At 42.3% G+C, this 21,631-nt stretch overlaps 1 protein-coding gene across 1 annotated transcript in view; it reads left to right on the top strand.

The window, feature by feature from the left end:
* The window catches only part of clec16a (C-type lectin domain containing 16A), a 54,947-nt gene that overhangs the window by 17,415 nt on the left and 15,901 nt on the right, over window positions 1–21,631 (top strand). The window contains 9 exon segments of the mRNA XM_080446341.1: window positions 7,689–7,983; window positions 10,759–10,873; window positions 11,074–11,174; window positions 11,392–11,511; window positions 11,802–11,917; window positions 15,837–15,881; window positions 19,496–19,546; window positions 20,155–20,283; window positions 21,354–21,474. Of these exon segments, the coding sequence (XP_080302467.1) occupies window positions 7,689–7,983; window positions 10,759–10,873; window positions 11,074–11,174; window positions 11,392–11,511; window positions 11,802–11,917; window positions 15,837–15,881; window positions 19,496–19,546; window positions 20,155–20,283; window positions 21,354–21,474 (1,093 nt within the window).

Below are 21,631 nucleotides of genomic sequence, written 5' to 3'. Positions count from 1 at the left end.
ACCTGCAGGATCTTTTTTTTTATGCATGCTAAGGTGCCCTAAACTTGCTGAAACATTTCCTCACATTTAATTGTATTTAATTTTATATTACATTACATTACATTACATTACATTACATTACATTACATTACATTTATCCATCCAGGGAAAACTGCCTGGGGCTGCGGGGCATGCATGCCTTTTGCAGCAGCACCCTTCACCCTCATTAGTTACGCACAAACATCATTTGCTCCTGTCAGCCATAGTGAGCACCAGAGTGATTACTTTGAAGTGGCTTGCTCAAAGGCATACCATACCTTAGCACTTATTGTTCAGTTGAGGAAGTGTCCCTGCAAAATGAAAGAATAAAAACATACATATTGTTTATTTATTATTGGCTGTGATTGTGCAGTTTTCTCAGATTTTGACTGTAGAAACAAAGAAATGATGTCGGCTCAGCCGTCCGAAAGGCTTTTCCTGTTTAGCTGTGATGTGGCAGGAAACTGAGGTCACATGGTGGAACACTGTCAGAGGTGGCTCTAACCCAGATCCCTTTCCTGGAAGGTGGGTGTGTGTGTGCGTGCGTGCGCATGCGTGCGTGCGATGATGTCTGCCTGTACTGGGTGCTTCTTTGCAGAGTTTTTACCACTTTTTAGATACACATGCACTAGATTGTGTTTTTGTATTTTGTCTGACATGCAGCTGTCTCTGGTTCCTGTACTGCTTACATCAGTCGATCATTTTGCCTGCAAATGCACCACATTGACACGCAAGTAGTATCTATATTTGATCAAGTGTCTTCCACTCTGACCTCCATTTATTTCTCAGCACTGGCTGAGCATGAGTGGTTTACCAGAACAGTCTGCGAACAGGTGCAACACACACACACACACACACACACACACACACACACACACACACACACACACACACACACACACACACACACACACACACACACACACACACACACACTGACAGAAACTAGTCTGTGGTTCATTCCATATGGTAAACAAGTTTGATACCCAGCAGCGGTGTGTGGCAAACGTGTACCCAAGGTTTCATACCTTTTCTCTCTATATACTGTATCAGGATTTTTCAAGTAGGTTGAGACTCATAAAGTTGCATGTTGAAAAGCTTGAAATGGATCTCTATAAATGATTGATTTGGAAAAACGAATTCTAATCTAGTAGCCCTAAAACATAATAAAATGTTCTGATTAAACACAATCCACAAACAGAAAATGTATGGTCCGTTATTATGTTCTGGTATTCTGAAAGTAGAGGGAACAATTTGCCATCCAATTCTCAAACTTTTTTCTAATTCCACAAAATTGGAAAAACTGCTTCAACCCCACTGCCCTTTAATCCATTTAGACCTGAAACACCTATTTGTGTAACATTAGCTGTTGCTATATATATAGCTTTTTTTTTTTTACTGAAAACGGCCTCAGGTCTAAATGAGTTAATATGTTGACATATTCACTTTTTCTTTTGCTATTATGTACACTCACATTGTATGTATTTAGCTAATGTTATGGCATTAGCACAGGCAGGGACCATTTCAACAGCACCCAACATCAAACATGTGACTTTTCAGTTCCGGTTTTGGCTTTACCACTCGACCTCACCTGTAAGTGTTCTCATTTCTCGTAAAAGACATGTAGAGAGAGAGAGAGGGACAGTGAGACAGAGGAGAAGAGAGTGAGGGATGGAGGGAGCCACGATGAGCCACAGATTTTAACCTCTTAACTTTTCACCTGATCAGCTCAAAGACAGGTGCGTAGGTAGGGATCAGAATTATAAAATGAAATAACCCGCACAACGTCTTCACTTGCACAATAAGGACAACTTTTATTAAGCAAACGTTTTGGTCATGGGTTACCGTTGCCGTAACCCATTCAGACCTTTAGACCTGAGGCCTTCTAAATCCTGCTTTTCTGAAAAACGTATTCAATTATTCAAAAATTTAAAAAAATGTATGTTGCTATATACTGTATATAGCAACAATAACCAAACCCCAAAAGGGGTTCCTGTCTTGAAAGGTATAGTTACAAATAGGGGTTCCCGCCCTAAATGGGTTAACAAAAGTTGTCCTTATTGTGCAAGTGAAGACGGTGTGTGGGTTATTTTATTTTATTCTAACCACTTTTAACCTTGCATCCCTAAAGTGAGCATGTTGGCATCACAATGGATTGTGTGTGTGTAGATTGGCTATTTTTGCCACTTGACACGTCGTACAACGAAGTATAAAATACTTAGATTAAGGGGGTGAACAAAGTGTACAGTATGTGGCAATGCCCAGTAAGGATTCAGTATGGATCGAGCATTCACACCACAAACAAATCAAAAGACTGTAGTTTGTTCATTTGACATGCTTTTTCCCATAATTCACTGCTCCTTACAGAAGGAGGGGGTGCTGATGAATTGCAGAGGCTTTTCTTGACAACACTTAGAATAAGGAGGTCAGGCCTACGGCTTCTGACACTGTACACCAGGTGTGTGTGTGTGTGTGTGTGTGGTTTGTGTTAGGGTACGACATAAAATGAAATAGGGCAGTTTCATTTTATGACATCTGATCCTCTTCCCCTTCTTGTGATCTGTGACAAGTGATTATGTAGTCTGTGTGTGTGTGTGTGTGTGTGGGGGGGGGGGGTGTGTGTGCGTGTGCGTGTCATGCAGCTTAAAGCCTAATTTATACTCCGTAGAACAACAATGTGATGCGTTGGAAGATCAGGCCTTTTAGGCAAGTGACACTGCCGTGTCATGGAATATAGTAGCCTGGTTCCAGACGAATCTGCCTTTGCAAAATTGCATCGCACTTTAGCCCTCGGTAGATTAGGTCTGGCCCCCCCCCCTCAATAGAGATTTCATTTCTCTCCCTCCGAAGTCGTGAGGGACCAATCAGGGCCCAGTATCCAAATGTGGGCGGGCTTATCACCTTATTTGGAGCAATGACGTACAAGGAAGCACTGCTCTGATTGGTTCGTACAAGGAAGCACTGCTCTGATTGGTCACAGACCCGCAGTCAGACTGATACATAGATGTGTTCTCTCCTCCACGTCATCAGTGCCCAGGATTACAAGCTTAGGCAATTGGCACTGGGTGAAAAAATGTAATAGACTAACATCTTATACAAACACAATTGACACAAGGAATTGACACACTCACTTCTGCTGATTATAGGGACATTTTAATCACAGAGATTCGTTGAAACTTAGGCATAGCGCAGGGTGCAAGATAGGCCCATCAAGCCATAGGCTAGTTTTAGCACCATAGTAGCTGTCTGTCGGTGTCGTGTGTGTGTCGTTTTCATACCCGATTGTAGTAACTTGGCAACGCCCCCTTCTGTGACACACGCGAAACTGTCTCTCACATGAGCGGACCGCTTTAAATAACTCCCAAACGCCTGCAATACCACATGGTTCCGTGGCGTGCAACATTAAGCATTAGATTTCCGATCCCAATATAGCTTGTTTTCACCAAAAACGCAATCTGGGAAAAGAAATCAGAGATAAATGTATTTTTATAAATTTGATAACATTAGATCGTTTAGATCACGTTATTTCCCGGTGTATTCTTCTTCGGGAGTCGTAAACCACTGATAACACCAAATGACAAACGATACGTCAATGGCGCTCTGAGAGTTGGATTGGAATGACGAATATATTATTTGTCATTGGCAGTGAATGAGTTAATAGATTTAGCAATTGTTTAAAATATGTTTAATCTTTCAGTAAATATGCATAGCAGTACATAAACCCCACAATATATTTTTGCCCACTACTGAGTGGGATAGCCAGTCTGTTCAAACCACATTGGTCCAGTTGGGAGTGTGCATCGTGGCCTCTAGGAGCTCCTAGCTGGGCTTTTAGACTCTTAGATTAGTCTTTTTTTTGTTAATACAGGTTTTGGACTCGGCACTAGACTATTGTGAGTGTATTTACCCTTGTAAAAACCATTCGCTCTGTTTTGAAAATTATGGACTACATCAAGAGATACAAATGTGAAGAACACCATATTTTTAGCCTGTATCTCAACCCTTCTGACTTGCAATTTGTTGGAACTTGCCCGGTTACGTTACTATAGTACATTTCCTCAGATATCAGCCAGTGCTGTGATGATGATATATACTAATACAGCCTCTCACTCTCTCTACCTACTACTCAAACCTCCCACTCCAGCCTAATGTACCACCCGATTCGGATGCTATCAATGCATTGAATGGGACATTATCACCTCTTATTAGACCTTTGAATGGGCGAAATAGGCGACATACTGACCTACCCGCGATTTATCAGACCATTCATTGGGTGTTATCAAGACATACTGACCTACCAACGGAGATGACTTAAATAGTTCAGTTTTGGTTTTGGTTTTGGTTTCGGACTATGACGGAGGCGCGCAGTCACAGGCGAACTGTCACCCCGTGAAGGACCACCGAGGGAGCTAAAGCGACCGAGTTGCCGTCCTGAACGGTGTGACGTTCGCCTGTGCCTACTCAGCGCCGTTCGAGTTATGTACCGATAGGCACAGAATCGTAAATATTGTTGTGGGGACTGCTCCGCCTCCAAGTAGGTCAGTAGCTCCTGATTACGCCCCATGAATGGTCTGACAAATCGCGGGTAGGTCTAAATCGCGCCTACTCCGTCGCCTACTCGCCCATTCAAAGGTCTGATAAAACGTGATAATCTCCCATTCAATGCATTGATAGCATTCGAAGCCGCTGAATGTACTGTATCTGACATTTAACTGACAGGGTCATCCAGATGGTGTTTTTCACCCGAGTGACTAAACATCAACACATATGTGTTGGTCTTGGGTAGTACCTGAACAGGCACTTGGCTGTCGATGGACACAGTGGCCCTTACTGAAGTTGAACTCGTGATATTTTGGTTATGGTATGGTCATCTTTAGTCACAAAGTATATGAACCCTAACTACCGTACCTTATTACATAACCTACTTGCTGTCAAAGTGCGAAGTGGTTTGTCATTGAATCCAGCATTCCAGTCACTGCACTTAGGGTAGAGCTACACTGAATAATCTGAATCACTCATTCTTTGTTCACAGACTGGCTTCTACAGAAAACTTGGGAAACAATAACCGGTGAAAGATTCTCTTGTGAAACAATAACGGATGAAAGTTTCATAATTGTGCTTCAGTTCATTCCGGCTGACCCTAAAAATAAAGTCAACATAGCGAGGTAGTACAGCTGAGGGGTTGAGCTTTAGCAATTTTACTGATACACAATCGGCTGAACAGCCCAGGTCTATTTCAGTTCAGCATTTCAATCAATCCTTCGAACCACAATGTGGAGGGACTTCGTATCACCATGATGTGTACACGATTAAGTAGACATTTCCCATAGCGATATGAGCCACAATTGATATCTAGGCACCAAAGCTTACTTTTTACAGTAAGTCTAAGTGTTTAGCTTCTCAGAATGGTGTCTTATCTTGTACCAGCTGGTTCCGTGTGTGTGTGTGTGTGTGTGTGTGTGTGTGTGTGTGTGTGTGTGTGTGTGTGTGTGTGTGTGTGTGTGTGTGTGTGTGTGTGTGTGTGTGTGTGTGTGTGTGTGTGTGTGTGTGTGTGTGTGTGTGTGTGTGTGTGTGTGTGTGTGTGTGTGTGTGTGTGTGTGTGTGTGTGTGTGTGTGTGCGCACTATGTGGTCAGTGTCATATTCTAATGTGGAAAAAGGAAGTGGCTTTGTGATATAATGGGCTTTGACCAACGTGGTAGAGCCAGTATTTACAGTAAGACTGAGTGTGTGAGCACACTTACCGTACAAGCATGCATGTGTTACAGTGAGGAACCAACAGTATTTCAACAGGTGTGCAGGTAAGCGCACACACATTGCTTTCCCATCTTAAATGCAGTGAAGGACTTATCTGTTTTATTGATATTGAAAGCAGTGTTGGGCATATTACTCTGGAAGAGTAATACATTACTATTATTTATTACTCATTTAAAAAAGTAAGTAAGTAAATTATATATTATATTATATTATATTATATTATATTATATTATATTATATTATATTATATTATATTATATTATATTATATTATATTATCAAGAGCAATATATAATATTTCATATTATTATTACTTAACATTTATTTTTTACAGTTTATCTGCATATTCCACATTGGAACAATAAATATCCTTAAAGGAGGAGTCAAAAATCAACCAAACAGAAGAACTAAACACATTGAAGTCTCTAAAACCTTCTGTTGCAGATGCTTCAACAAATAAAGTTCGATTTGGCATACAATGGGTCCCACGTCAACAATAGCCGATCTACAAACTTGCAACACGTCACGTCCGTGGTGTGTTGTGAGCTTGTAGATCAGCTTTTTCCGTTGCAAATAGTATAAATTCGGTGACAGACCACGGTTGAAAGGGATTAGCCTATGCTGCGCGCACAAAGTTTACAATGGACAGCAATGTTTATGTTTATATCTTTATCTGACACAAACTTAAAAATAATGACAATACTTCCAAGTGTTGGAAGTATGGCTGTATGCATGGCTTCGTTTTTGAGCCACGCATGGAGGGACACGGACCTGCGAGGCTGCGCCAGATCCGTTTGAATGGGCTGCTCCACGCATCTGCAGCTCTCTGCTGGATTCACAGACACACTGCGCGCCGGCTCATAGACGATACAACCGATACTGCGAAGAGAGAGTGATTTTATCTCGGTCAGAAACAAAAACGAACGAGTTCATTGTAACGAGTGACACAGCGTTACTTGGATCAGTAATGTGTAATAATATTACAGTTTTGGTTACACTACTTTACTAACCTCGCGTCACCAGGCTTTTCCACCGCAGAGGAAAGCCTGGTATTCATTCTAAACTGAGCCGTGTGACCCGGTTTAGAAAAAAAGAAAATAACTATCACGTTCCGGTTGGCGTCGCATTGTTTTTGTTCCCCACCTAATGCGAATCAGTTACTGTAGTTTAGTCTCGCTAGTCATGCTACGAGTTAGAATAAAAGCTGGACATACCAAAAGAAACCATTATACCAATTTAAAACAAATTTAAACTAGGGGAATCATTGTTCCGGCCGCCTGATGACGTAAAGTTATTTCCGTCCAGACCTGAAAATGGTATTGATACCAACTCGTTACTGGGTAAAGTAATATTACAGTAAAATATTACTATGCAACGTGTTAACTCATTCAGTGCCAATGAAATAAAAAAAATGCGAACTGTCCCAGCAATTTTTCAATTTTCTTATACCTTTTTCAAGTAGTCACAGTATATTTATCTCCAGTATAATCGATCCCCTGATGGGTGCTAATCACTGAGGGTTGCACTGTGTGGTTTCACAAATGTCAATGAGGTCATTGGACCTTGTTGACATTAGTTGTCTGCCTTTTGAAAATAACATAATAACATTGAAAAATACATAGTAAAAAAAAAGTGCTCAGGAATCGAGATACAGCCTTTTTCAGTAATAAGTTAAACAAGAAGTGAATGGAGCAGCAAATCTTCAAATGATGATATCTTGGGTTTTGTTTTTTTCAAAAACACGTGAAACAAGTCATTGGCACGTTGCGCCATTGCGGTAAAACACGTGAAACACGTCAATGGCACTCAATGAGTTAATTTTTTTATATTAACCCCCCTCCCCCCTTCTCTCTCTCCCTTGTTCTGGCTCTCTCCCATTCTCCTCCTCCCTCCCTCCATCCTCTCCTGTCCTCCAGGCCAGTGGGGGAGCCGTGCGACGTTTCACCAAGCCCTCCGAGTCCCTGGAACGCTCCCTGGAGCTGTCAAGCCATCGGGGGCGCAAGAGGACCCAGAAACGGCCCAACTACAAGAACCTGGGCGAGGATGAAGAGGAGGAGAGGACTGGGGGAGGAGGAGAAGAGGGATGGGAGGATGACGTCAGAGGAGGTGGAGGAGGAGGAGAGAGGGAGAAGGGAAAAGGTACAGAGGCAGGAGGAGGAGGAGGTGGTGTGAGTTCTAAGGGGAGCAGAGCGAATGGGGATGCAGCGGAAGGTGAGTGAGGAGTACAGGACAGCGTGTGTATATATATATGAGTGTGTGTTTGGTTTAATGTTTTGTTTGCCCACCGGCATCGATCAAAGACTCCCATGTCTCCCATGATTCACTCTGCCTATCCAGCAGCCACGGGGGTAGGCTGCCTCCTCTCCAAACTGGCAAGAGAAAGGGCTTCACTGTTAATGACTGGCCATGGTAATTTCACTATAGGAATTCAGCAGACTCTCTTATACAGAGCGACTTACAAAGTTAAGAGTGACTTATAAAGTCACATTATAAATGGCGTGCATTCTCCATAGCATTTACTGTACATTGCCTTGCCTTTGGGCTGAGTTCATGCTTGTGCCTCAGGGTGTCTGCGAAGGTGTTTACACAGATTAGGCAGACACAGCCAGAACTGTCATTGGTCTGCTTTGTCCGCTTCGCTAATCTCTCTTTCTGGGTGAGATCGATGGGAGCAGTGTGATTGGAACAGAACAGGCTCAACCGATTCAAATCATCAAATCTGATGAAAAAATGTATTGACAGAGTACAATGTACATCCATCCATTTTACCATTTTATACAGCAAGACAAGAAAAAAGACATTAGAAAACAAAAAGACAGAAAACAACCCTCCCCCCAAACCCACCCCCCACCCCAGAATGGCACAATAAACATCATTGACTACAACAACCTTTGCAGTAATAGCAACTTATACCACTTATATAACTTATACCTCAACCAAGAGGAGTTAATGCAGGCAAAATATCGAGAAAAGAGCCCCAAATTTTGTTATAGGTCAAATCTGATCCTGTTTCACAGTTCACATGGGCTGTTGAGCTGTTATCTTACACAATACAATACAATACGATAGGATTCACGTTAAACACTGGTGATGTTCCCTATTAACCCATTAAAACCGGGAAAGCATCTATGTAACCACTTTAACCATTATTTTATACTTTGGCTATTCAAAAATAGCAGATATACAAGCTCATAGTGTGACACTTCGTGCCGCGCTATGAGCTTGTAGATTTACTATTTTTGAAAAATCTTGACAATTTGTGCAAATCTTTTAATGTATATATTGTTAAGCGAACATTTTTAACTCAAATCATTGCTTCTGGGGGTACCTGGAACAAAATATTTCGAGATGGTGGTCGGCGGCCAAATGCGTATAATTTTGGGGGTCCTTGACATGAAAAAGTTTAAGCAGCACTGATATAAAGCAACATACATTTTCAGAAAACTATTAGAAGACATTTATTGAATCGGCCTCAGGTTTTAATGGGTTAAATCAAAAGGTGACTAAAAACCTATAGACTAGCTGACGGGAGAAGCTCTCAGGGTAGTTTTGAGACGAGGCTCACTCTTCCTGCTGCTCTCCTTGCCATTTCACCATGGTTACCATGGCTACCACGGATCACCACGCTCACCACAGTCTCCGTGCGCTGCCACGGTTTCCACGGTGATGGTCACACACCATCCATCCTGTACTCCTCACCTTTCCACCTGTCTCTCACTCCTGTGTGTGTGTGTGTGTGTGGGTGGGTGTGTGTGTCCACACAGTATGGATATGGTGTTTGTAGTTGCATACAGTGTGAGTACATTGTGTGTTTATACATAGTAAAAAAAATGTTTTAGCAGGTCACCAGAAACTACTTAAAAATACTACTATTACTAATAATCATAATTATAATAGTTACAGCACATTATTGTTGTGAAAAGGAAGTGTCGGTGATATATGTGTCAAGTTTTAGAAAACAAACTAGAAAAGTATGCTCCTCGGAGCACAGGTCTTCGCCAGGCCGGCTTGCCTACCCAGGGCCCGCAAACTTTAGAAAGCAGTCATAGCCAATTGGAATGGGATCTGAAAGACCGGAGTTTTGGACAAAATCTGTAGGAGTAGTAGAAAAAACAGTGTTTTACAAAGAAAACACAACATGGCAGAAAAAGAAAAAGTGCTAATGGCTGTGGCTTATTTTGGGAGTTCCGTAATAATCCAAGGAATCCAAGGTGATTGTTTGACCTACTGTTCAAGAGTTATAGCGCCAACATGAGGCCAATTTAAAAAATGTAGGGTGGCATTTCTTCCTTGGCCTAGTCGGAATGTGCGTGCAAAGTTTCACGGCAATCGGAAACTTGCGTGATGTTTGGACACACACGGACGGACGGGGGCAAAAATATAGTCTCGGCCACGCCTTCGGCCTGGCGAAGACAAACAGTCTTGCACTTCGTCGTTGTCGGGCTGAAACCTTGTATCTCCATATTTGAAATGTTTGTTTTTCATAATTAAAGCCCTATTTTATACTGACGGTGTCATGCCAAAGAAGCAATAGCAGATCTACAAGCTCACAAAGCATTGCAATGCGTTGTGAGCTTGTAGATCTGCTGTGTGATCATTTTCAATTACAATGACATGCCCAAAATAGTCTGTCAGTGGATTTTTATAAATATGTATCCAATGAGAAGTATTTACAGAGCTTGTGACTAAATAACATTGGATCCATTGGAACCTAGGTTCTTTTTTCAATTTCCTGAAAAGGAAAGGTTTTGGACATAGAAGTTCTCCTCCCAACAACGAGGACTTGTTTCCCATCAGCTCATAATCACTGGTGATGAAAGTGCATCTTTCCATACGTGTCGTGTGTCTATTTCTTTTGAGTGTGTGTGGAATACGAATGAAAATACAGTGTCATGTGTTGGAGGAAAAGAAGAAGTTCTTTACTCTGTTTGTGTGTGTGTGTGTGTGTTTGTGTGTTTGTTTGTTTATGGGTGCGTGCGTGCATAGAGATAGAGATGGTGGTAATGGAGAAAGGTAAGGTATCTGAGCTGACAGAGCAGAACATCACAGATGAGGAGAAGACCGCTGCCGCAGCTGCACGCACGCACACACACAGGAGCAGGTACGCACACACACACACACACACACACACACACACACACACACACACACACACACACACACACACACACTGGCCTAATCTGAAATATAACCACACACAATCGTAAGAGGGATTTAACTAACTAATACCTTATCATCTTTCCCTCTATCTCTCTCTCGGTCCATCTGTCTCTCTCTCTCTCCCTGTATCTGTCTCTCTAGACCTTTCCTAGACATGGTGTACAGTGCGTTGGACTGCACCAATGAGGACTACCATGCCCTATTTGTCCTCTGCTTACTATTTGCTGTCTCCCACAGCAAAGGTAAAATTTAAATTTAGATTTTTTTGTATTTGATTGGATTTTACATCAGTGTTTCTATTTAGAAAAGCCTCCTTGTGGACAGGTGTTGAAAATTAGCACTTGTGCTATAACACTTAAACAATGCATCTGGTTCGTGAGGGTTAATGTTGTACTTTATATAAACTACACATTTACATTTTGCTGCATGGTGTGTGTGTGTGTGTGTGTGTTCGTGTAGGTATAAACCGTGACCTGCTGGAGCGTCTCCAGCTTCCTGTTCCTGAGCAGGAGAGAACATCGTACAGTCTGGTCCTTGTAGAAAGACTCATCAGAATCATGAGTCAGTCTGCACTACCAGGTAACACACACCACACATACAATGGAAGACGTAAAGGGTCAGATGGGGCTGAAACCTTGCCCAAATGTAGATAGATATGTCATAGACGACTGACTTAACAGGCTGTGAACCAAATGAGAGCCATAATGTTGCCATTTGGGTCCACATGATCCGATTTTGTATGAAGGCATTTACATTTTCAATTAATCGCATGCGTTAACATTTGTAATTTTGAGATCCCATTTTTCCCCCCATATAAAGTACCTACTTGTTCTTCCAGCGTAAAACTCTCTGTGTGTGTGTGTGTGTAGATGGTAAGGTGCGTCTTGCCACACTGGAGTTGAGCTGTTTGTTACTGAAGCAGTCGGTTCTATCTGGGACTGGGAGCCATTGTATCATCAAAGATGTTCACTTGGCCTGTCTGGAGGTACAGACACACACATTCATTGTGCATTGTTTAGTTATCATTGACGGTCTTCCATCCTATGTTCATTGTGCATTGACAATAAAGGCATTGTATTGCATTCTAATCTCAAAGTGAAAGCGTGATGCACACCTACTCAAAGCAAAAGAGTCATCCACACCTACTAGAGATGCGGAGATTGTGGTTGTGTCTGCAGATATCCATGTGGCTGGCGGATTTAGGTCATACAAATTAATATCCTACTATAGATGCGCAAAATCTTTGTCCGTGTGTGTGTGTGCGTCTCTAATTTACGTGTCGCGACAATCGTCTGACCAACCGAGTTCAAACTCACTGCATGCATCGCCAACGTTCAGAGGGAGTGCCATGCCCGGCGTCGAGTCGATCAGAGAGGCGGTAGTCCAGAACCGCCAATCCGACCGATATGCCCATATATAGGCATATATTGAGAGATCCGGTTGTCCAGAACAGGGTGTGCGCGGGTAGTGGATATATATCGACAAAAAATATTTTAATTCTGACAGATTATTTATTTGTACAGACAGATTCGGGTGACATCAACGTCTACTCAAAGTGAAAGGGTGATCTAGACCTACTCAAAGTGAAAGGGTGATCCACGCCTACTCAAAGTGAAAGGGTGATCTAGACCTACTCAAAGTGAAAGGGTGATCCACGCCTACTCAAAGTGAAAGGGTGATCCATCCATCTTCAACCGCTTATCTGGAATCGGATTGCAGGGTAACCGTTCCAACTGACACAAGGAATTGACACTCACTTCTGCTGATTATAGGAAAATTAGAATCACAGAGATTCGTTGAGAATTAGGAGTGAAGAAGACCTCTGAATGTTGTGTGACTCTTGCATATTGAATAGAGAGAGAGAGGGGGGGGGGGGGAAACACCCCATGACCGTATTTCTAGGCAAGAAGACACTGCGGTAAACTTACATTTTATTTCATAGGTTTAATGAAGGAATAATGTTATTTGAAATGTCACATAAATGAAATGTGTTTCATATCGGCTTTGGGATCATGCATGCCCAATGTGTGCCCGGACATTTCCATTACAGGCGGATGCTCTTGTAAACAACCAAATTGATGATAAGGCATAGCGGGTGGTCTGAGAACCCGCTATGCGCTTTCCCATACTCGTGTGCCCACGCTAGAAATTTTAGGGATAGGGCAACAACATACCCATCAGCCACACCGCCAGGAGCAAATAAGGGAGACGGCATAATGTATTGTGGGTAGTAGTACCACCGCAAGATACCGTTTAGGGCCAGCGCCAGCTGCCTTGTGCTTTATTAACGGATAGCGGGTAGTAGCGCACTTTTGTCCTGGGTGAGAGTCAACAGGACAAATATCCAGTGTGTTGCACAAGCACTGCCTTTTTGTGAGCTACATTCTGACCGTTTGTCCTGTTGATTTAAGGAGCCTTGCACCCAATATAGCAGAACCTACAATAACAAAACAAGAATGAAAGATCAACTGTTACTCAGTGCTTGTTACATGTACGTGTACTTGTCAGAGAGACACTCAACATATTTGTGCAATTTGCCAAGTCAAATGTTTTGTTCCGTTCTGCTTTGTCCTGGCGTGACGTTAAATAACAGCACGAGAAATGAATCAGTTGACTGACAGGATGTTCCTTTTTTCCCAGCAAGCAAAATTCCTTACCGTCACAGCCTTAATGTGTGTATGTTCTACTTGCTACGAAGCTTCCATTGATTTCCACTAAGTCTATTCTCTGAACACTGATATTTTACTTCTTTATTATTATTATTAAGCTTGGGCATATACAGGCTTCATGAATAACATTCAAAGAACCTATCCTTGATCTGCAGCTACTCAGTCAGGAGTATATATAAACTGAATGTTGGATGATTAAATGTCCTTGAGCTTTATGGGATTACAGTCACATACTCAGGAGGTGTTTGTTCAGCCTCTTCTTGAAGGCATGAACCTTATATTGATACTGCTTGACCCAAACAATCTCTTTGAGAGTGAGTGTCTGTGTGTGTGTGTGTGTGTGTGTGTGTGTGTGTGTGTATGAGTGTGTGTGTATGTTTGTCTTTGTTTTAATTGCTCCTCCTTCCTGCTCATGTGTCATCCTGCTGGGAAACCGTTCAACACAACCTCACATCGCCTTGTCTTCATTCACTGGAAAACACTGCTCACTGAAATTCACTGGAAAAATCTCATCTTTCAAACTAACTAGGGTGCAGTTGTGGAAGAAGTACGAAAGTTCTTGACTGAAGTAAAAGTAGCAATACCACAATATAGAAATATACTCTAAAAGGCCTGTATTTAAAAAAAATACTTGAGTAAAAGCACAAAAGTATTGGCATCAAAATATACTAAAGTACTAAAGTTAAAGTACTCATTATGAATGGCCATTTGAAAAGAAAATTATAAAATAAAATAAAACTAGTACCGTAACTAACGTTTTCAAATAATTGTAGTGGAGTAAAAATTACAATATTTGCTACTGACATGTCAAATAGTAGAGTAGAAGTATACATTCTTAAAAAAATGAAAATACACAAGTAAAGTAAAAGTACCTCAAAATTGTACTTACTGTAAGTACAGTACTTGAGTAAATGTACTTAACTACTTTCTACCACTGCTAGCGTCAGACTAGTTGTGAATAAAAAGACCAGTCTCTCTGGTATTGTAGGAAGACGCTGGTACTGGTCTAACGTAATCTAATGCTGATTTGAAATAATTTACACTCTTGCGTCAGAACAGGAAAAAACAAGATTGTGTGAAACTATTGTCTGTCCTTTGCCAAAAGACTTTGTCTCTTCTGATCAATGGCCTGAATCAGGCTTTGAAGTGTTTTTTTTTTGTGTATGGGACAGTGTGCAGGAGTTGTGTGCATAAGATGACATAGCAGAAAAACTATGAATGAATCCTTACACCCACATAACTACATCACATTAAATACATACTGACGGAGACAAATGTATAGATAACAGCTTGTCGTTAGTTTTTGCATATCTGTGTTTACGGTTTTGTTATTTTAATAAGGCCTCAATACATGCAGAGTTTTCATTTAACTCTGAAAGTGTAAAAATGAACCTGTAAGAGTCTAGAGTTAAGTAAGGCAAGTACATTTTTATAGCACCTTTCAACAACAAGGCAATTGAATGTGCTTTACATAAAACAAGCAAAAGAAACACTTTGTGCAAAGCACATTTAGGACAAGTAGGCAGTTAAAAGAGTAAGCACACAGTCACAATCTCGGTGTTCATTTATCCATGCAACTCAGAGAGTGTACAAATCGAACCGACTCTCAGAGTTAAATTAACACTGAGGATTTTACTGGACTGAATGCAACTTGAGTCAGACCAAAGTCCACCAGACAATGCCATGACAGCTGAATTTCCCCTGCGGGCTCAGTAACTTGAGGTCTATCTAGCTATCTCCAAGACGCCCTCCAGTCTACTCCAGGAACACCTGCTCACTTTCATTTTGAATCATGTTGATTCACAGCACTATGGTGTCATAAAGAAGAAAGCACATAAACTAGTTACTGAATACTATAACTTATCAGTCCTTGGCTCCTTGTAACATTCCCATAAACAGGGTACAATTAAAATGGTGTTACTGCTGTTGGCAAAGGATGTGTGTCTCGCACGCACGCACGCACGCACGCACGCACGCACGCACGCACGCGCATTTTCAGATGTTTATTATATTGAAATAGATTCTGCAAGTTTCTACAGAGATTTCTACAGATAGACTTATGTTCCTTTTGGTTTGCCTGTCTCTGTCTGCAATCCATTTCATACCCTGTCTCACTTTTCAAACCTTTCCTCTTCTACCTTTTCTCAAAATGTTGACCCTTCATTACCTGGCCAATGTGAAAAGTACATTTTAGTGTGTGTTTGCCCTGTTAACTTTCTTTTATCTTTATTTCAGGGCGCTAGGGAAGAAAGCCTACATTTGCTCAGGAGATTTTACAAGGCAAGTAACACACGCACCTAAACACCTAATTTATCAGATGAATCAGTTGTTCAATGTTTTTTTTTGTTTATTTTTAAACATACAGAGAGAGGGATCAGAGTCCAAACAACTGTTAGATAGATGGACAGAATGTATGCCAGCTGTAGTTAGGTGGACAGACAGAGAAAATAGAATGTACCCTAGCCTAGCTAGGTGGACAGATGGAGAGAGGAAAATCACAGCTCTAGTTAGGTTGACAGACAGTAGAGAATGTACCCCTGCTCTCGCTAGGTAGACACAGAGATGTCCACGAGTCTCTGAGCTCGAGTCCGAGTCAAGTCTCAAGTCTTTGAGGCTCGAGTCGAGTCAAGTCTCAAGTCTTTGAGGGTTGAGTCGAGTCGAGTCCGAGTCAAGTCTCGGGTCTTTGAGGCTCGAGTCGAGTCGAGTCTCAAGTCTTTGAGGCTCGAGTCGAGTCGAGTCTCAAGTCTTTGAGGGTTGAGTCGAGTCGAGTCCGAGTCAAGTCTTTGAGGGTCGAGTCCGAGTCAAGTCTCGAGTCTTTTTAAAGTCTTTTTAAAAAATAAAAAAATGGGGGGGGGGGGGCATAGATGTAAAAGTATAGACAGGTCATAATAAATCACATTAGATTCACAGATTAGAGATTTTATGTATTTTCCCCACAATTTATTTTCATTCAAATGAAATGTGATTGAACTAATAATGACGTTAGTTGATTTTTCACTCTTTAAAATATAGTATTTCTTAATTATTAATAATTACAGCTTGTAGATTGGCTATTTTCATGATTTTTAATTGTTTTTAAATAATAATAAAAAAGGAACATACAAGATTTCCACCCGACAGCGATAATATATAGCCAATATGTTTCTGTATCAGTATATGAGTCAGTTTTTGCAGATTTCATTCTAATTGGCTACTATGCCTGCATATGAATTTCATGGGCCTGGGTAGGTCACCCTGGCTTGGCGGAGATATGCCCTGTTGCGCACACTCGACTCCGCACAGCAGTCCAACAGCAGAGCAGGTGAAAGCAATTCACTTAAACGAGGGCTGTGTTGCGCACCAAAAAACTGTCTAAATGTGGATCCCCAGTTCAAATATGATTCTTTTGGGGGGTCACGGCCTGAAAAGGTTTGAGTACCACAGCTTTTATGCAGTGAACATTACATGAGCGTAACGTTTACCGTGGTGAAGTGTTGAATATTCACCCAGCTGGGTTTAACGAAATGAAAATTTCCTAAACGTGCTGTCACAGATGATCCGACCATCTTATAAAAAATGTAAGCATATGCCAAGATAACTGAGGTTATATAGCTGATTCTGAGCTAAACATATTTGTTTAATTTCGAAGTTTTTATATTTAAACTTTATGATGAAAGGCCGCGGCGGCCACACACATAGCAGCTGTTGCGCTCGCCTCTCCATGTTTACGTTAATGAGCAGCATGAAACAGCTTGACTGAAGCCGGCTCCGCGCAGCCCGCACTGGAGCGGAGGTTTCTTTGCGGGGGGGCGGACAGGGGAGTGGAAGTTTTTTGGGCATTTCATTCATTTATTTGTCCAAAAAATAAACATAAAATAAAGATTGTCCACGAGTCTTTGAGGCTCGAGTCGAGTCAAGTCTCAAGTCTTTGAGGCTCGAGTCGAGTCAAGTCTCAAGTCTTTGAGGGGCGAGTCAGAGTCGAGTCGAGAGTCTCGTTTTTGGCCACTCGAGTGCGACTCGAGTCCGAGTCCCTAACTCGAGTCCCCATCTCTGGGTAGACAGATAGTAGATAATGTATCACAGCTCTAGCTAGGTAGACAGATAGTAGAGAATGTACCACAGCTCTAGCTAGGTAGACAGATAGTAGAGAATGTACCCCTGCTCTCGCTAGGTAGACAGACTTGAGTGTACGAGACAATTCTAGGATCAGAAATGTCACCAACTTGTTAAGCATGCAGGAAGACATTGAAATTTAGCAGGCAGGCATGCAGGCAGACAGACAGGCAGACAGACAGTGATTCTTTTGCTGTAACGAACAGACAAGTTGATACCCAGAACAATGTTATTATTAGCTCATATTTTCAGAACAGGCTGAAATGTGCTCTTCCAGCTATTCAAACCCTGTAATCAGACCTAAACCATTGCCCACCCAGTTGTGTGTGTGTGTGTGTGTGTGTGTGTGTGTGTGTGCAGGTTTTAATAGAGCCCAAATAGGGAGATTCCAGATTGCCATAATGATTGTGTTGAAATATGTTGCCTCCTCCAACACACGCATGCACACACATTCGGAAACTCTACTCTCTTTTGAGGGAGAAGGAGTTCATAGCTCCACTCCAAGAGAGAGTCGAGGCCTAGAGGCACAGATTATTTGTCATACCGTTGAAAGAGCTGTGCAGAAACTGGACTTGGTTCGAGGGCCGATCTGGGTTATTCTGCATGCACGCACGTATGCAGAATTACAATGTTTTCTTAAAATATCCCCACCCATGTTTTTGAATTGTTTAGAATTGCCATGCAAGAAAATAAAGCAATGCAAATCATGAGACAGCTCAAACACAGAATTATACGTACCTCATACAACAGAATACTTGTGTTGTGTGTTTGTGTGGATGCACTCATTGGCTGAAATACTAACTGTGCACTTTAGCAAAACATGTTAACTATGGATACTGTGTGTGTGTGTGTGTGTGTGTGTGTGTGTGTGTGTGTGTGTGTGTGTGTGTGTGTGTGTGTGTGTGTGTGTGTGTGTGTGTGTGTGTGTGTGTGTGTGTGTGTGTGTGTGTGTGTGTGTGTGTGTGTGTGTGTGTGTGTGGTATAATGCAGTATATCCATCTAACCAGCATGATCAACATTTCCTATCTAAACAGTGACTGTCAATCACAGGGCCTTGAGCGCAGACGCTGATTGGCTCTTCCACTGTCTGTTTTCTGCAAAACGCCCACCCAGCGCTTGGGGCCAGACCGGTCTGCAGAAGACACATGAGAATGTGAATTCACGCGACCGGGATGGTTATTATTATTTATTATTTTCTGTGTGAGCACGCACGTACAGACAATAAGTAATCCAGCCCTCATTAAGTTCGCACTTGCCCAGCTACTTGAAAATTGGACACCCCTGGTTAAAACCCTGAGAAAAGGGATGTAGGATATTGTGTGCTCACGGAAGGAGGTACTAAAGGAAAGGCTGTGGATTCAATGGGGTTCATCCTCTGCAGAACATGAAGGTGCACTGCGATTTCCATGGCAATCCAGATGGTAATTGTCAAGAGATGTTGTTTGGGAAGAAAGTTGTTGACGGGCAGTCGATGGACCCACCATAATTTCCATCCTTAGAGCCATGCTGCTCGCAGGTCTATAATTCTGGAAAATAATGGCCATTTTTGTTTGAATGTGGTGATATTGTACCAAAAGTGTTTACTAAAATTGATTGCTGAGACATTGATGCATGCCCATGTCATTGCTTGATACTGTACAAACAAACACTACTTTAACCAGGTGGTCTTAAAAGGGTAATATGAAAATAATATATTATGTCTATCATTTATTCATAGGCTGCTTGGTCAACCCACCTTTAATCCATTTTGTTGTCCTCTATATGATCTGTAATTGGTTGTTAACATGCTTATGTCATCACAGGGGGAGGAGATATTTTTGGACATGTTTGAAGATGAATACAGGAGCATGACGGTGAGTCAGTGAAAGCAGCTTGAAATCATATTCATCTCTTCTGTTCCTTTGCGATCATATTCATCTGTTCTGTTCCTTTGCAATCTTTTAATGCATGTGCTGTTCTTTGCATGTGGGTTAGCTTTGTGATTTTGTGTGTGCTTAGTGTGCTACAGTATATTAAACATCCTATGTGGTATAAAATAATACCTGGACATGGAATGCATCTGTATTTGTCCATCGTTAAATATGTGTAACTGTCTTGAATTTACACGTATGTATTTGTGTGTGCCTGATAAGTCCTGTGCTTGTTCTTTGCGTGTGGGATTGTTTTCATGTGCAGTTGTGCATGGGATCGTATTTGTGAGACTGTGTCCACGTAGTCTCGCGAATTCTAAAATAGAATGTAAAGATATTTTATATTTAATATATTTTTGTGAATGTAAATGACAAACCGCTTCCGTTCTCGGCTTTCGGAATGTGTAGTTCTAGACTCTATAAAGCATTAGGAGATTGTGGAATAGTTGTCTGGCTACGCGAGACTAATGTCCATGTCTATGTTTACTAGTGTAATTTACGCGCAGCTGTGTGTGTGTGTGTGTGTGTGTGTGTGTGCGCGCGTGTTGCAGAGTAAGCCTCTAAACGTGGAGTACCTGATGATGGATGCGTCCATCCTCCTGCCTCCTACCGGAACGCCCCTGACTGGCATCGACTTTGTCAAGAGACTGCCCTGTGGAGACGTGGAGAAGACACGCAGGGTGGGCACGCGCACGCACACACACACACACACACACACACACGCACACGCACACGCACACACACACACAGGATTATATTTGACCCATTCCAGGTGTAATCCGATTGGACAGCATAGATACACAGGGAGGTAAGAATATAGCGCCTTAAAACAAATGGAACAAAGGAAGTGTCCTAATAGGAATTAGGACACTTCGTCATGAAGAACCAGGAAACATCAAACAATATCTTGCCTTCTCCTGTGGTGGAGGGGTTTTGACATCACAGCTTCCATAAGGTGTGTGTGTGTGTGTGTGTGTGTGTGTGTGGCAGAGATTGATTGTTGTGATGGCATAGTCATGTTATCAAATTAATCTGAGATTCATTTTAGCACAATACATCTAACTCGGACCACATTGGAAATAAGTGTTTTATTACGCTTTCTGTGTACATCCTGGGTTGAAGTTATATTGTGTTGTATTTATTTTAATCAAATCTTTTTTTTTTCTTAATTTTATCCCGCGATTTTGTAACCCATTTTTTTCACCCGGTGCCAATTTCCTAAGTGATCCTGGGCGCTACACCAGCCCTACACCAGTATTACACCTGTCCCCCACAGTAGGGAGGCCAGGGCCGAGCTCATGCTTCCTTCAGGCATGAGAGCCAACTGACCTTCTTGTCACCTGACAGGGGGGAGTTTCCCTGGATGGACGTAGCGCGTGGAAGGAACACGTTATTCCAACCAGTTCCCTTCCCCTCCATCAGGCTCCATCAGGCGCCCCGGCTGTCATGGGGGAGGCGGTATAGTGACCAGGATTACTACATGTTTTTGTGAGGGTATTAACTACCCTAGGAGACACGGGGAGAACATGCAAACTCCACACAGAGTAGGCCCTTTCGCCAACCCCACCTAGGGTATGGGCGCTGATGACGCGGAGGAGAAGACACGCCCCCAGCACCCACAGCGTCCCCCGGCGGGAATCGAACCCAGGACCTTCTAGCTGTGAGGCGACAGCGCTACCGACTGCGCCACCGTGCCTCCTCATATTTTAATCAAATCTAATGTATATGAGTCTTCTCTGTCTCCCTGCAGGCGATCCGTGTGTTCTTCATGATGCGGTCTCTGTCGCTCCAGCTCCAGGGAGAACCAGAGACCCAGCTACCCCTGACCAGACCTGAAGACCTCATTAAGACGGACGATGTCCTAGACCTCAGTAAGACTATCAAACACACACACACAGACACACACACACACACACACACACACACACACACACTGTTATCCTGTTCAGGCTTGCATCACTTTCTCTGCAAAGAGCTTCAGTTGTTGGCTTTTTGCCGTTCTCTCTACCCTCAGCTTTCTGTCTCACT

Source organism: Gymnoscopelus braueri, assembly GCF_963280865.1.
Source record: "Gymnoscopelus braueri genome assembly, chromosome: 13".
NCBI lineage: Eukaryota > Metazoa > Chordata > Actinopteri > Myctophiformes > Myctophidae > Gymnoscopelus > Gymnoscopelus braueri.
This window is presented reverse-complemented; position numbering and strand designations above follow the sequence as displayed.